Below are 15,149 nucleotides of genomic sequence, written 5' to 3'. Positions count from 1 at the left end.
CAGGAACAAAAGTCCTGGAAAGAGAGCCGAGGTGGCGCAGTGGTTAAATGCAGCACTGCAGGCTACTTCAGCTAACTGCAGTTCTGCAGTTCGGCTGTTCAAATCTCACCGGCTCAGGGTTGACTCAGCCTTCCATCCTTCCGAGGTGGGTGAAATGAGGACCCGGATTGTTGTTGGAGGCAATATGCTGACTCTGTAAACCGCTTAGAGAGGGCTGAAAGCCCTATGAAGCGGTATATAAGTCTAACTGCTAAGTCACCTGTTTTAGCTCTTGCTGCACCGATATTCAACTCCTTCCACCAAGCCCAATTTATGCCTTCTCCAATTATGAAAGCAATCCACCTCTTCATGGTTGTCGTGAGACTGGAGGAGTTTCACTATCAATAATCCATGATGAAATCAAATGCCTAGCAGGGAGAAGCATCATGCAAAAACAATATATCTACTTTTTGGAAGAATATTAAGCCCTTCTTTAAATAATAAATGATTGACAATTCGATGTACACCTTTGAAAAACTGTTTCAAGCTAAAGTCAATATGATTAATATGATTAACTTCTGCCCCATTTATTGCTTCCAGAAATCTGCCTTCCACAAAGCAATTTTCTTTCTGAAACATACATGAAAAAAAGGAAGTAACAAAACTAAGGCTTAAACGTGCCCAATTTCCACTTTAAAAACTGATCCTCCTCATGTACCCATGTGTTCTGTTTTGCAATTGTTTAGTGAAAACCCAACTTCTTTCCTCAGTGGGTCATTTTGCCCTTAATCTACAGCACACCACAAAGAGATATTTCTCGACTTCCTAACACTAACCCTAATCCTGTTTTCTCTTTTGTGAGAAGCTACTGTGCTACCAGGGGATACAGTGGCTAAAACGCTGAGCTTGTTGATGAGAAAGGTCAGCAGTTGGGCAGTTTGAATCCCCAGCGCCGCTTAACGGAATGAGCTCCCGTTACTTGTCCCAGCTTCTGCCAACCTAGCAGTTTGAAAGCATGTAAAGATACAAGTAGAAAAATAGAAACCACCTTTGGTGGGAAAGTAACAGCGTTCCATGAGCCTTCGGCTTACAGAGCCGAAGTGGCGCAGTGGTTAAATGCAGCACTGCAGGCTACTTCAGCTGACTGCAGTTCTGCAGTTCGGCTGTTCAAATCTCACCGGCTCAAGGTTGACTCCATCCTTCCGAAGTGGGTAAAAGGAGGACCCGGATTGTTTTTGGGAGCAATATGCTGACTCTGTAAACCGCTTAGAGAGGGCTGAAAGCCCTATGAAGCGGTATATAAGTCTAACTGCTATTGCTATTCGGCATTTAGTCATGCTGGCCGCATGACCACGTCTTCGGACATCTCTGGCTTTGAAACAGAGATGAGCACTTAGCCCTAGATTCGGGAAAGACTAGCACATAGGTGCGAAGGGAACTTTTACCTTTACAACCCAAAACAGCAGAAAGTTTGAACCTATGCACAAAGAGTGATCATCTGTCAGCGCCGTGACCCGTCAAAACCGCGCTCAACTAAACCGCGCCTGATTAAACCGCGTCGCTGATGTCATCAACAGGGTGCCAACAGCCAGCACGGAGAAAGAAGGGCGCTTTAAATAGCGCTTTGAAAGCAAGCCGATTCAACTTAAGGTAAGGGTTAGGTTAAGGGTTAACTTTAGGGTTAGGTTTAGGGTTAAGTTAAGGGTTAGGTTTAGGTTTAGGGTTAGGTTAAGGGTTAGGTTTAGGGTTAGGGTTAGGTTAAGGGTTAGATTTAGGGTTAGGTTAAGGGTTAGATTTAGGGTTAGGTTTAGGGTTAGGTTAAGGGTTAGGTTTAGGGTTAGGGTTAGGTTAAGGGTTAGATTTAGGGTTAGGTTAAGGGTTAGGTTTAGGGTTAGGTTAAGGGTTAGGTTTAGGGTTAGGGTTAGGTTAAGGGTTAGATTTAGGGTTAGGTTTAGGGTTAGGGTTAGGTTTAGGGGTTAATTTTAGGTTTAGGGTTTATAGCGTGCTTCTGTCTCCGCGCTGTTGTCGCCCTGTTGATGACGTCAGCAACGCGGTTTAGTCGGGCGCGGTTTAGTCGAGCGCGGTTTTGTGGGTGAACCATCAGCCACAGTTCAAAACAGCCTTCCATAGGTTTCAGAATTGCAAGCTACAATGTGGTCATTCTGCAATGAATTAAGAACAGATTTCAGCCACCAGCAACCTCTGTCTGCTGGAGAATCACTGAAAACATGGGCGGAGAGGGAAGAATTTAAAAAAAACAACATAGTTTTAGCAGAGGGGAAAGTAACACGTGTCCGGTTTATTACTACATTGAAGAAAACCCAAATATCTATCATTTATTTGCATTTGCAGAGGTGGAAAAATAAACCTTTCCTATACTTAAGGACAGCTGTCTGGGTATTTGGCTACCATTATAATTCCCACATGGCCTTTTAGCACTTTCCACAGATTTTGAACCAGAAGGAAAAGGCTGCTTAGAAGGAGAATGCCAGAGTAGGATTAGGACTGTTTTATTTATTCATTTCTTATAAACTCTGTCTGGAGAATTTAAAACTCACATGAAAATGCAGACGTTCACCAAGATTCTCTGGTTTAATCTCAAAAAGGCAATTTGGACAAAATTACTGGGCCTTGAAAATAAGACTGCAGTATAGATAATTGGATTCCACTGAAGTGATTTTTAAAAAGGTCAAAAATTCCAGGACAACTGGCAATCCATATGTAACACACAAAAGACACTAAAGAATGACATAGATTTAGTGATGGAATGGAAAGTGTTTTCCCTTTCTACATTTCTATCTTGCATTCGTGGTCCCCTTATTCGTTATCCATTTTTATGTACTATTCTATATTTATTTATACTTAGCTATTTATAACCAAATATTGTTTACCTATATTATGCTTTATATTCTTACTAGGAGCCGAGATGGCGCAGTGGTTAGGGTGCAGTACTGCAGGCCACTTTAGCTGACTGTTATCTGCAGTTCAGCGGTTCTAATCTCACCGGCTCAAGGTTGACTCAGCCTTCCATCCTTCCGAGGTGGGTGAAATGAGGACCCAGACTGTGGGGGCAATATGCTGACTCTGTAAACCGCTTAGAGAGGGCTGAAAGCCCTATGAAGCGGTATATAAGTCTAACTGCTACTGCTAATTGCAATATAATTAGCTTTTATTTACCTTTGAGTTCTATTAAAAGCATATTTAATGTACACAGATACATTTAGTTTTTTGTTTTAATTATGTCACAAACATTATTGCAAAGGATGGAGATTCAAAATATTGCTTCAACTTCAAATCTATTCTGAGTTCCCACTAATGTTTTGGAAGACTTAAAAAGATTGTTCAGAAGGGCACCCAAGTTACAGAGTTACAGTGAAAGAGGGGGGGAAATGTCTCATCTCCGGTTATAAATTTCTCTTTTCACTCTACTATACGAGCCTGATATTTTATACAACATCAATTATGGAGGAAGCTCCATTGAATACTGGTAGTCTTGACTTATGACCATAGCTGGGGCAAGAATTTCCATGGCTAAGCAAGATAGTTGTTAAGTGATTCGCTCCCAATTTTACCTTTTTTTGGCAATGATTGCTAAGTGAATCATGAGGGTATTTGGTGAATCATGAGGATGTTAAGTGAATCCATTGATTTTGCTGGCTGGGAACCAACTGAGAAAGTCACAAATGCCCTCAAGATGCTGCAACCATCATTAATACATGCTGGGTGCCAAGTGTCCAAATTTTGATCACATGACTGTAGGAATGCTGCAACGGTTATAATAGCAATAGCACTAGCAAAAGCAGTTAGACTTATATACCGCTTCATAGGGCTTTCAGCCCTCTCTAAGCGGTTTACAGAGTCAGCATATTGCCCCCAACAACAATCCGGGTCCTCATTTGACCCACCTCGGAAGGATGGAAGGCTGAGTCAACCTTGAGCCGGTGAGATTTGAACTGCCGAACTGCAACTAGCAGTCAGCTGAAGTAGCCTGCAGTGCTGCACTCTAACCACTGCGCCACCTCGGCTCATGAGAATGAGGACTGACTGCAAATCGCTTTTTTTCAGCATTCTTGAAGCTTCAAAGAGTCGCTCCAAGAAGGGTTATAAGGAAAGGACTACCTTACAGTGGAATTACTTGTAGTTTTAATTTAGAAAATCAAGGAGTAATGCAGGATGTCACTTTTATTTGTGAAGGCAAAAAAAACCCGGATTGATTTAAATCTTTCCACACCGGGAAAAAAATGCCTTGATCTATGGTCTTTTGAATTCATCCTTTTGATTTGTCTACCATTGGAATGTACTTAGGCATTGCAGTCTTGTATCTTTCAAAATATGTACACAAACTACTATTTTCAACAATTAAAAATGTGTCATTTGATATGGAAACCTGCAGCAAAGCAAAGTAACTCAATTAAATTCTCCTTCCTTGTATATTAGAACTATAGGTGTGCGGTGATAGCCAATGTTCGAAAGGAATTTATTTTCTCCCCTTGATAATTTCCAGAATTACAACCTGGATATCCCTCAGCACAATCTTTTAAATCCCATTAGTTCAAAAGTTTATCTAAAGAGTACAGAATATTGTTACAAGCGACTTAATGGGAAGAAAACCGATGTCAGTGGATAATTATAGTATGTCATTGGTGATTTTTCTGACATACTCCCAAATCCTTAGAGAAGAGTTTTTAGATTTTTAAAGTGTTGCTCATACTTTTAGCAAAAGAATGAGGTTATATTTGGAAAGTGACTTAAAATAAAAACACAACTTGTTCTTTCTTCCCAAATCTTCGATACAAACATTTGTTAAAGTTAATAAGCATCTTTGCATCTTAAAACAAGGACACAAATGTTTTTAAAAAGCAGAAAGCCCATAAACATTTCTTTTCCCAGTTTGGATTCTATCAACCTTCAACCATTATTGTAGTCACACATCAATCATATTAAATTGAGAAAATATGTATTCAGGGTCCTTCGTAATAAAAGGCTACTAGATATCCATTTCCCTTACTTGAATTCAACTACAACTGATGTTTCTGCAATGGTTAAACAACAGGCTAGAAACTAGGAGACTCTGAATTTTAGTCTTGCCTTAGCCATGAAAACTGGCTGGATTACTTTGGACCACGTACTGTCTCTAGAACATGACATTCAGGTCTGTCAGTCAATTCTTATCACCACCAAATGGTTCAACCTTTGGTTGATCTGAAAAAAGCAGAGCCTTCCTTTGTGCGGAAATGCTACCCGGTTTCCCCAAAAATAAGACCTCCCAGATAATAAGCCCAATTGGGCTTTTGAGCTCATGTTCTAAAATAAGCCCTCCCCTGAAAATAAGCCCTCCCCGAAAATATTGCAACACAGCAGCAGCCATGAGGTGACCATGCTCACCACCTTCTGCAACTCAAAAATAATAAGACCTCCCTAAAAATAAGGCCAAGTGCCTTTAAAAGAAAATAACACTCTGTCTTATTTTTGGGGAAACATGGTGTTCTGACCCCCCCCTCGTTCCACACCAAAGCACACTCCGAGCCAGAGATAAATTATGGCATTTAATTAACAGACAGACAGGTCCTTGGCAGCAACCCAGCACAGACAGGTTTGGGCAGCAATAAACACAGATAAGGCTTGGCAGCAATCCAGCCTGCCAAGCTCATACAAAGTTCTCTGACATTCGATTCTGTGTTGACTTCTGCCAAGAGGGGTGTGTGCACAAGTAGCCTTTTTATAGTCTGGAGAGGAGCCTAATGACCATCAGCTGAGTGCAGTTACCTCCTGTAATTGCGTAATTGTTCCTGACGCCTAGTAGCTCTTCGATGGCGTGAATCCAGGAACAACTCACTACTGACGTCCGGCTCACTCTCCCTTGCCTCCTCCCCACTGGTCCAAGGCTCAGGTGCCTCCTGGTGGCCAACCAGCCTCTCTGCACCCTGCTCGGAGTCGGAACCCTGTCCAGGGTCCTCCACGTCCTCCAGAGCCGACTCAGAGGGCCCTTCGCTGTCGGAGTCTGGTGGTAGCTCCAACGGCTCCTGCTGGGCCACAACACATGGTAGGAAGAAACAAAACTGCTGCACACATCTGTTATACAACATATTAAATCCTGGACATATAAAATGTAAATTAAATCCTGATTAGAGACTTCTGCCAAGGAGGGACAAGCCACATGCTCTACCCTAGCCAATAGCCAACTTTGGTACCATAAATGCTGTTTAGCCAGCCCATCTCAGCTTCTGATGCTATGTGTGAATTCCTTATCCAATAATGGCCATGTTGACAATTCTGAGGATTCAAAATTCCCATATTTAAAGAGGCCAGGCTGGGAGAGTTTAATTTTAAGGAATAGGTTTATTACAAGGGCCGACAACTGCTGAATCTTGTCTGGTTAGTGGTTTGCTGAAGCCTAAAATATTCTAGGCTGTAGCTATGTTGCCATCACCTGTAGTTATATTTTCTGAACCAGCACATATAAAGTTGCACTTAACTGAACTCATTGCTTAGAAATGATTTGCAGTTATCTGAAAAAGCTAGCAAAGCAGTTCTTTCCCAAAAACATGGGGAAGTATTTTATAAGAAGTTAAAACACTGCTGCACCTACCTTGCTCAGAGATTAAGAATTCACCAGGGTGTCTTTCTCACATTAGTCTTTGCTAATCGTCATCCAAACTACCTGGGATTTAACAAATTTCCTTTGGATCTAAGCTTTGCTCTATCATTGAGCTAGAACTGCCTTCTCACCCTCTGGAACGAGCTCCCCGTGGAGATTCGAACCCTCACCACCCTCCAGGCCTTCCGCAAAGCCCTTAAAACCTGGCTGTTCCGACAGGCCTGGGGCTAAAGAGCTTTTGCCCCCCCCCCCTCGAATGGTATGGTTGTTGTGTGCTTTTAAATTGTGTATTGTTCTGTTCGTCTTTTTTATCCCTTTATCTGTACCCCTTTCCCTGACTTGGATTGTGAGCCGCCCTGAGTCCCCTTCGGGGAAAAGGGCGGCATATAAATGCAATAAATTCAATTCAATTCAATGTCATGTAGCAGTGGCGAAAAAGGATTGTCATTTTCATCTACTAAAGCGCATAATGTCTTTTTCTGAATACGTAAAGCAAAAAAGAAAGACTGGAGCATAATGACTCAGTCATAATGCAACATGACTCTTGGTTTGGAAGGCAAAAGCACGCAGTACATTCTCTTCCGATGGGAAACCACATTGATATGCTAAGGAAAACAACATGGACATGCACTGCAGTCTGTTAAAAATGGTGGTTGGTTCATACACAAGAGGAGAGAAGCCATCTGCTTGCCAGAGCGCATGATTCAGAATGGCTTTCTGAACAAATGCTTTTCCCTACAACTGGAGACCTAAAATGTTATAGCTAGCTGCAGGCATGGGGGATTTAGCAATAGCAATAGCAGTTAGACTTATACACCGCTTCATAGGGCTTCCAGCCCTCTCTAAGCGGTTTACAGAGTCAGCATATTGCCCCCAACAACAATCCGGGTCCTCATTTTACCCACCTCGGAAGGATGGAAGGCTGAGTCAACCCTGAGCCAGTGAGATTTGAACAGCCGAACTGCAGAACTGCAGTCAGCTGAAGTAGCCTGCAGTGCTGCATTTAACCACTGCGCCACCTCGGCTCTTTAGTCCTTTACTAAACCATCATTGTCAGAATTGGCAAATTCTTGACAACCAGACTACAAAACTTCACAACCTGCTCCTATCCGCCATACTTCCCATATAGACTGCCTTCCCCACTAAGCACTGCTTATCTTTTGCATTTTCCAGTTCAAAGAATAAAATATTAAATGGGACTCAAGGTACTGGCTATTTTACAGTCTCGGAGAACAAGATTGGAAAACATTTTTAATTTTAAAAAAAATTGAGCTTATTTTATTGCTTTCTACTTTTTTTTCTTCTTGAGGTGCAAAGCGAGGAGCCCTTAACCCCAGGAATCCTCTCCATATGTTAAATCATTTAAAACCTGCAATTATCATGCTGAAAGAGATGTCCACTTTGACTTGAATCATGTGCCCTAGCAAATACAAATATAGTGGTCCACCACTGAACTTAAATTGTCTTTTATGTAAGCCGCCCGGAGTCCTTCGGGATTGGGCGGCATATAAATTTCTTCCTACAGCAGCAATTGGGAAAGCCTAACACTTAAGAGCAGACCCAGACAGGTACTCCCCTAAGGGAGTAATTCTCTATATTGTCATTCCTGAGTAGCTGGATTCAGCAGCAACATTTTTTATCCACAGGCTGCCAAACTGCCTTTTTCAGCAGTCCCCCCCCCCCCCAGAAGCTCCTCCAGCCTTCCTTCACAAATACCTTTCCTGGGGGATTTCAAACGCAGGCAGCCATAACATGTTTGGAAAGTGGGGTAGGGGTTGAAGTCATACAAAAGACATTCCCATCTGGTTTCTTTAAATTAGGTATAAACTGACATTACAGTCCTCCTGAAATATACATAGATAGATAGATAGATAGATGATAGATAGATATGATTGATAGATAGAGATAGATATAGATAGATAGATAGATAGATAGATAGATAGATATGATAGATGATAGATGATAGATGATAGATAGATAGATAGATATAGATATAGATGTGACTTTAATATGTATGTATGTATGTATGTATGTATGTATGTATAGATAGATAGATAGATAGATAGATAAGAGATAGAGATGATAGATGATAGATGATAGATAGATAGATGATAGATAGATAGATATAGATAGATAAGATAGATAGATAGATAGAGATGATAGATGATAGATAGATAGATAGATAGATAAGAGATAGAGATGATAGATGATAGATAGATAGATGATAGATAGATATAGATAGATAGATAGTTAAGATAGATAGAGATGATAGATGATAGATAGATAAGATAGATAGATAGATAGATAGATGATAGATAGATATGATTGATAGATAGAGATAGATATAGATAGATAGATAGATATATGATAGATATGATAGATGATAGATAGATAGATAGATGATAGATAGATATGATTGATAGATAGAGATAGAGATAGATAGATAGATAGATAGATAGATAGATATAGATGTGACTTTAATATATATGTATGTATGTATGTATAGATAGATAGATAGATAGATAGATAGATAGATAGATAAGAGATAGAGATGATAGATGATAGATAGATAGATGATAGATAGATAGATAGATATAGATAGATAGATAAGATAGATAGATAGCTAGATAGAGCTGATAGATGATAGATAAGATAGATAGATAGATAGATATAGATAGATAGTTAAGATAGATAGAGCTGATAGATGATAGATAGATGATAGATTAGATAGATAGATAGATAGATAAGAGATAGAGATGATAGATGATAGATAGATAGATAGATAGATAGATAGATAGAGATAGATAGATAGATAGATAGATAGATAGAGTGTGTGTGTATGTATGTATGTATGTATGTATGTATGTATGTATGTATGTATAAATACATACATATATAGCCAGTGGCTGTCCCCCTTCAATATTCTCTAAAATTAAGATAGACAGACAGACAGACAGACACACACACACACACACTCACTCACTATTGTAGGGGAACAGCCACTATATAAAAAGCAGGAGCCTAACACAATTAGCAGATGATATTAAAAGGTGCTTGCTTCATAAATCTGCCTTATCTCCTCCCTTTATTTACACAACCTATTACCTTTTACATTTTTTTAAAAAAAATCCAAACCACGTTCCCTGATCCTTTTTGCCACCCTACCACCAGAGATCCTTGTTCTCTCACTGTAACTCCCTGCCCTTAAAAACTTAATTGGAAGATCCCGAGCAAGAGGTCGACTAATTCCCCTTCTACTTCCAAGTAGTAGAGTTAAGTCTCTTCCTTCCCACCCACCCACCCACCCAATCAGTTGGCAACCATACCTGGCACACCCTGGCATCAGTTCCTGCCCATCGCTCAGTCTCCCTGGCACCTTTTGACCAAGTACCTGGAAATAACTTGGAGGGGGGGGGGGAGAATTCCCCATGTGATGGTTACAAACCTGCCCCCCACCCCGCTCTCCCCTGGCTCGGATCGAATCCCCCGTCCGGTTCTTCTCCGGCGGCGCTTTTTTGGCATCCTTACCAGACGGCGATCCGGTTCTTCGGGTAGCGCAGCCTCTCCAGGCAGCCGAGGAAATGGGGCAAGGAGCGGGCAGCGTTCCTGGCCAGGATGGCCAAGAAGACGGTGGGCTTCTGCAAGGCGGATTCCGGCAGGGGAGACGAGCCGGGCATCATCGCCGCCGCCGCTGTGCCGGCCACCCAGCCGTTCTTCATCCAGAGGGCGAGAGGGAAATGCAGCAGAAGCAAGAGCGGGAGCCGGCGGCGCAACGGGAAAGCCGGGATCGCGGGCATTTCTCCGCGGGGGTCGGCTGCCAAGAGCTCCCGGCGTACCTGCAGGTCCGGCTGGACGGGAAAGCGAGGAGAGCGAGCGGGAGAGCAGCTGCTCCAACGAAGAGGCGCTTCTTCCCCCCTCCCTCTTTTCTTTTAATGAATTAGGAGTGAGGGGGGGCGGAGTTCTGCTTTTGCCAAAGGCGGATTGGTGGAGGCGGCGAAACCTGCAGCCAATCCTGAGCTCCTGGCTAACTCTGAGCGCGAATCAAAACAAACCATGCGCGCCTTCTCATCCTTTCTTTCCTTTCTCTCCGCGGTCGCCCCGAAGTCCCGGGAATAATAAGGCTAAGCGCGAACCGACCAATCACAAGCGAGAAAGGGACCATCCCAGGCATCTGGCTAGCAGATTGGTGCAAAGACCATGTTGGGAGTCCTGAAGAGTTTTCTTGCATTCATTTTCTTGTCTATTTCATTCCATACAGGGGTCGTTTTTGAATTTTAATGCTTTTTTATCATGCTTTTTAAAAATTTTTTAAAAAAAATAATGGGAGGGGGAAACCATTTCCAACTTTCTGGTGTTCCGCCTGAAAGGCGTCCCACTGATACGGTTCCAATCCCACTGATCTATTTCTAATGCAGCAGTGTTAGTATTGTAGGAAGTTATAATTTAGATTTTTTTTTTTTTAGATTTAAAGTTTATTTATATGCCGCCCTTTTCCCTGGGGGGACTCAGGGCGGCTTACAACTTAAAAGGGGGGGGGGGAGACAAACTTTTAACATATATAACCCAGCCCTCTCCCAGAAAAAATGAAATAGCCTAGGAAATATTGAAAAAGGCAGAATATTTCTCTGGATGGGAAAAGAAAGAAACATGTTTTAAAAGACAGAATAGTTGCCTGTAGCTTCCTGCCCATCCTCAGTTAATGGGCCATTGAGATGGCCAGGCTAGCCCACTTTACATAATAAAGACTTCACCAGCAGCTACAGAAAGGCATGGTAATATACTCAACTGACCACAAGGCATCTGAGAACTCATCACAGCCTAGAGAATAGCCCCCTGCATGGCCCCATGGGAGTCTGACAACCAATCAGAATACATTTCTTACACAGGAACAGGAAACAGAGAGGTGGGACTGAACAGGTTATAAAAAGCCTAGCAAGCCCCTCCCTTAGCCCTTCACTTCTTCTCCACCAACATTGAAGCCTGTGGTCACCTTTTCTGTTCAGGGCTCAAGCCATGTGGTCCTGTCCACCATTAAAACCATCTTTCCAAGCAGCCTCCGTGTCTCCAGTGTCTTTTCCCCCACTTGGAGCCAAACCCAGAAGGACATTCCTTTCATCAGTATTTAATACAAATGTATAAAGAGAGAGAAAATAAAATATTCACAATTTCCCCTTTCTTTGCCAAGGATTTACATCTGATAGATTTTTTTTGCCTGAAGTGAGAAAGGGAAACAAAAGTGTTTGTGCACTTCTTCAAGTAGTCCCTCATCATCTTCTCAGCCTGGAAACCATCTGTGATCTGATTCACAGGAAACTTTATTTCAGGCAAATTTATTTCCCAAGCTTCTCATTACTCAGTAGTTATGCAACACAGGTGTGACTGTGAATAACATTCCACTTGATGGAAGTCTTCTCAGAATTTAGAAAACTCATTTAACCATCTATCAATCACATGCATCCACTAGAACTGATCACTCACAAAATCTCCAGGATACAGTTCCAGAATGTACATTTTTTTAAAATTGGAAATTTTAGAAAAAAAAACTTTTACAAATGTTTACCTCCCCCCCCTGCCCTCCCCCCCGAACCCCACCCACCCCCAATCTTCCCCACTCCCCCCCCCCACGACTTCCCAGAACAAATACAGGGTATAAATCTTTAACAAAGATGTTCTAAAATAAACTTAAAGAAAATTAGTATCATCTTTCATTTAAGCTTTAACTCCTCTTTGCTAGGCTAACTCTAAACAGATTATAATCATTCCTTGTTTCTTCAGGCATAAACTATCTGGAATTTCTTAGTCCCGTATTTATTTTGAGTATAGTCGATCCATCTTCTCCACCCCACTTTATATCTCTCGTTTGAGTGGTCCTTAAGTTATGCTGATATTTTAGCCATCTCTGCTGGGTTGGTTACTTTTAATGTCCATTCTTGAATAGTAGACAAGTCTTCCTTCTTCCAGTATTGTGCCACCAACAGTCTTGCTGCCGTTATTAAATGCAAAATCAAACTAGTCTTTATAACAGTACAATCCACTAGAACTGATCACTCACAAAATCTCCAGGATACAGTTCCAGGATGTATATTTTTGACAGCCTATGAAATTTAATTGGACTCAAGTGCACATTGACAGAAGCAGAAATGAACTACCATCCAATTCAGTTATGTTAGCAGCAACTGGACAACATCTATCTTTGCAAGTAAACCAAGAACGGCAAACCAAGAGAATGGAGAACCAGTAGCGGAAATTTTGAGTAGTTCGGAGAACCAGTAAATACCCCCTCTGACTGGCCACGCCCCCATCTATTCTCTGCCTCCTGAGTCCCAGATGATTGGGAGGAAATGGGTATTTTGCAGTAACCTTCCCCTGCAGTGGGGGAGAAAATAGAGATTTTACAGTATCCTTCCCCTGCTACTCCCACTAAGCCTCTACCAAGCCTCTACCACCAAGCCACAGAACCAGTAGTAAAGAATTTGAATCCCACCCCTGTTTTCAAGTAAATATAATTTAAAATACAGTACCCATGGTATTGCAAATAGAGAGAGCTCATAAAAAAAATCTTAAGTCATGGTTCACTTAATCATAATATATTGACTAAGGCACAAGTGGCTTGATTTCTACGTGTTAAATCATAAAATCATGGCTTATACAGAATACCTGTATCCACATTACATATTAAACGAAAATTAATCTTATCATAGCTTAGCAAGGTCCAGCCAAATTGTTAAGACACTGAGATTAAATAACTAAACATCTCACATATGATAGTTCCTGCAAGTAGCTTTGCATTTAAATATATGAAGGACCCATTTTTCACTAAGTAGAATGTAATTTTATCAAATCTGTAAGATGCTGCCTTTCTCAATCTATATTTTCAATTAATATTCTCTGGAAGCACAACATAGTCCTTTCAGTATTTCCATTGATAGGAATAATTTCAGGAAGCATTTAATAAGACTATACTTCTAGAACTTCATACTTGTAACACAAAATTGAAATAACTGAACACTCAGTTTCCATTCTTGTAAAAGAAGTAATGAAAGAAGGAACAGATGTTCTTTATTTATTACTTTTTTCCTCCAGTTGAACTCAGAGAAGATCCCAAAATTGTTTCCAGACAGATTTAATCTTCCAATTTCTATTGAAGAAAAATACAATTTATATTCAACGAGAGAAATGTTATAAGGATAATAATAGCAAAAGATCTGCAACACTGAGAGTTTTTTTTTTAAATATTTCCTGTTAGATTTTTGCTTTTGATGTTCTTTAGTTTACGTAAATAAATTGACGAATTCAATTTGAATTAAACATATAAACCTTACATTCAGTCTTACAATTGTAATACATTTGATTTGATTTAGTAATTAACAGCATTAATAAATATGTTCCCAGACAGATGTAAATGTAAAAAGCTGTAAAGAAGGAATGTGTGCAAAGAACAGAAAATAGAATAAAAAAACCTCAAAGTTGAATAAAAACTCTAAAATATCACGGCTGCTTTTATCTGTTAATATTCACTGTTTATTACTTGGAGAAGGGAATCTTTATTATAAGGGGTTTCCATTTGTAACTCACCCATGTTTTGTCTATAGAGGAAAATAGAATAGCTACGTGAGATCTGATTTTTGGTGCTAAAATCCAATTGTATGGAAATATCTCACCTATTAAAACATAAATTTATGGGTGCTTAGCTATTTTCAAATCTTTTCACTGGTTTCACCTGCAAACATTCAAAATTGATAATCCATATTTCAATGGTCATTCCAGTGGGGAAAGGACATTCATTGCTTACTTATGTTTAAAATTCTAGAATCCTTAAAATTCTAGAATCTTTACAGAAATATCCCTTTCTTCTCCACATTATCCAAGTCATTTTTAAAAAAACTTGTTTTTCTTGTGCAGCTTTCAGAGATGTTCTGTTCTGTTACTTTGTTTCACATTCTATTGTCTTGATGTCTGAGAGTCACCTGACAGGTTAAAATTTATGCACAGTGATAAAATTGAAAGTCATAAAATTTAAAATCTTTCTCATCATATGATGACCATTATTTAGATGAAGAATATCCTTTTCCTTTCCATAAAATCCTTCCCAGCAGTTCAACTATTCATTTGAAATACCTTAAAAGGTATTTAACACAGCAATCCCTCTTATCAATCTTGACATAATATCAATATTGCGCCCCCTGTAAATTTATGGGGTTTTAAATTGTGTTTTTATATTAGCAGCAGTCTCAAGTAAATAGTCAGAAATATTTACATCTACCAAGAGGGATACTTAAATCTAGTTGCTTGAGATTAATCAGGCTGCTTAATATTCTGTAGAACCAGCACAGTAACTTAATGAATTGTAAAATAATTTAGATTTTATCTCCTTCTCTGTTGTCTCAAAAATATGCCTTTCAAATCAAGAAGGGTGTTTTTTTTAAAAAAAAAAAATCTCAAGAAAAAATTTCTGCAAGAAAAAATTTCAAATCAAGAGCTGCTAAAGAAGGATATTTTTTTAAAAAAATAAGAAATTTAAAAAAATTGAACGAGACAAGAAAGCAAATATTCTTAGGAACGAAAAGTTCGC

General features: G+C 40.1%; 1 protein-coding gene across 1 annotated transcript in view; it reads right to left on the bottom strand.

Annotated features, from left to right (window-relative positions):
- The window catches only part of COLGALT2 (collagen beta(1-O)galactosyltransferase 2), a 65,570-nt gene extending 55,104 nt beyond the window's left edge, over window positions 1–10,466 (bottom strand). The window contains exon 1 of the mRNA XM_032226115.1: window positions 10,106–10,466. Within this exon, the coding sequence (XP_032082006.1) occupies window positions 10,106–10,374 (269 nt within the window). The 5' untranslated portion in view covers window positions 10,375–10,466. The remainder of the gene's footprint in view (window positions 1–10,105) is intronic.
- Window positions 10,467–15,149: the final 4,683 nt, after the last annotated feature.

The sequence above is a fragment of the Thamnophis elegans genome, chromosome 11 (genome assembly GCF_009769535.1).
Source record: "Thamnophis elegans isolate rThaEle1 chromosome 11, rThaEle1.pri, whole genome shotgun sequence".
In the NCBI taxonomy this organism is placed as follows: Eukaryota; Metazoa; Chordata; class Lepidosauria; order Squamata; family Colubridae; genus Thamnophis; species Thamnophis elegans.
Note: the sequence above shows the minus strand (reverse complement) of the source record. Positions and strands in the feature narration are given on the sequence as shown.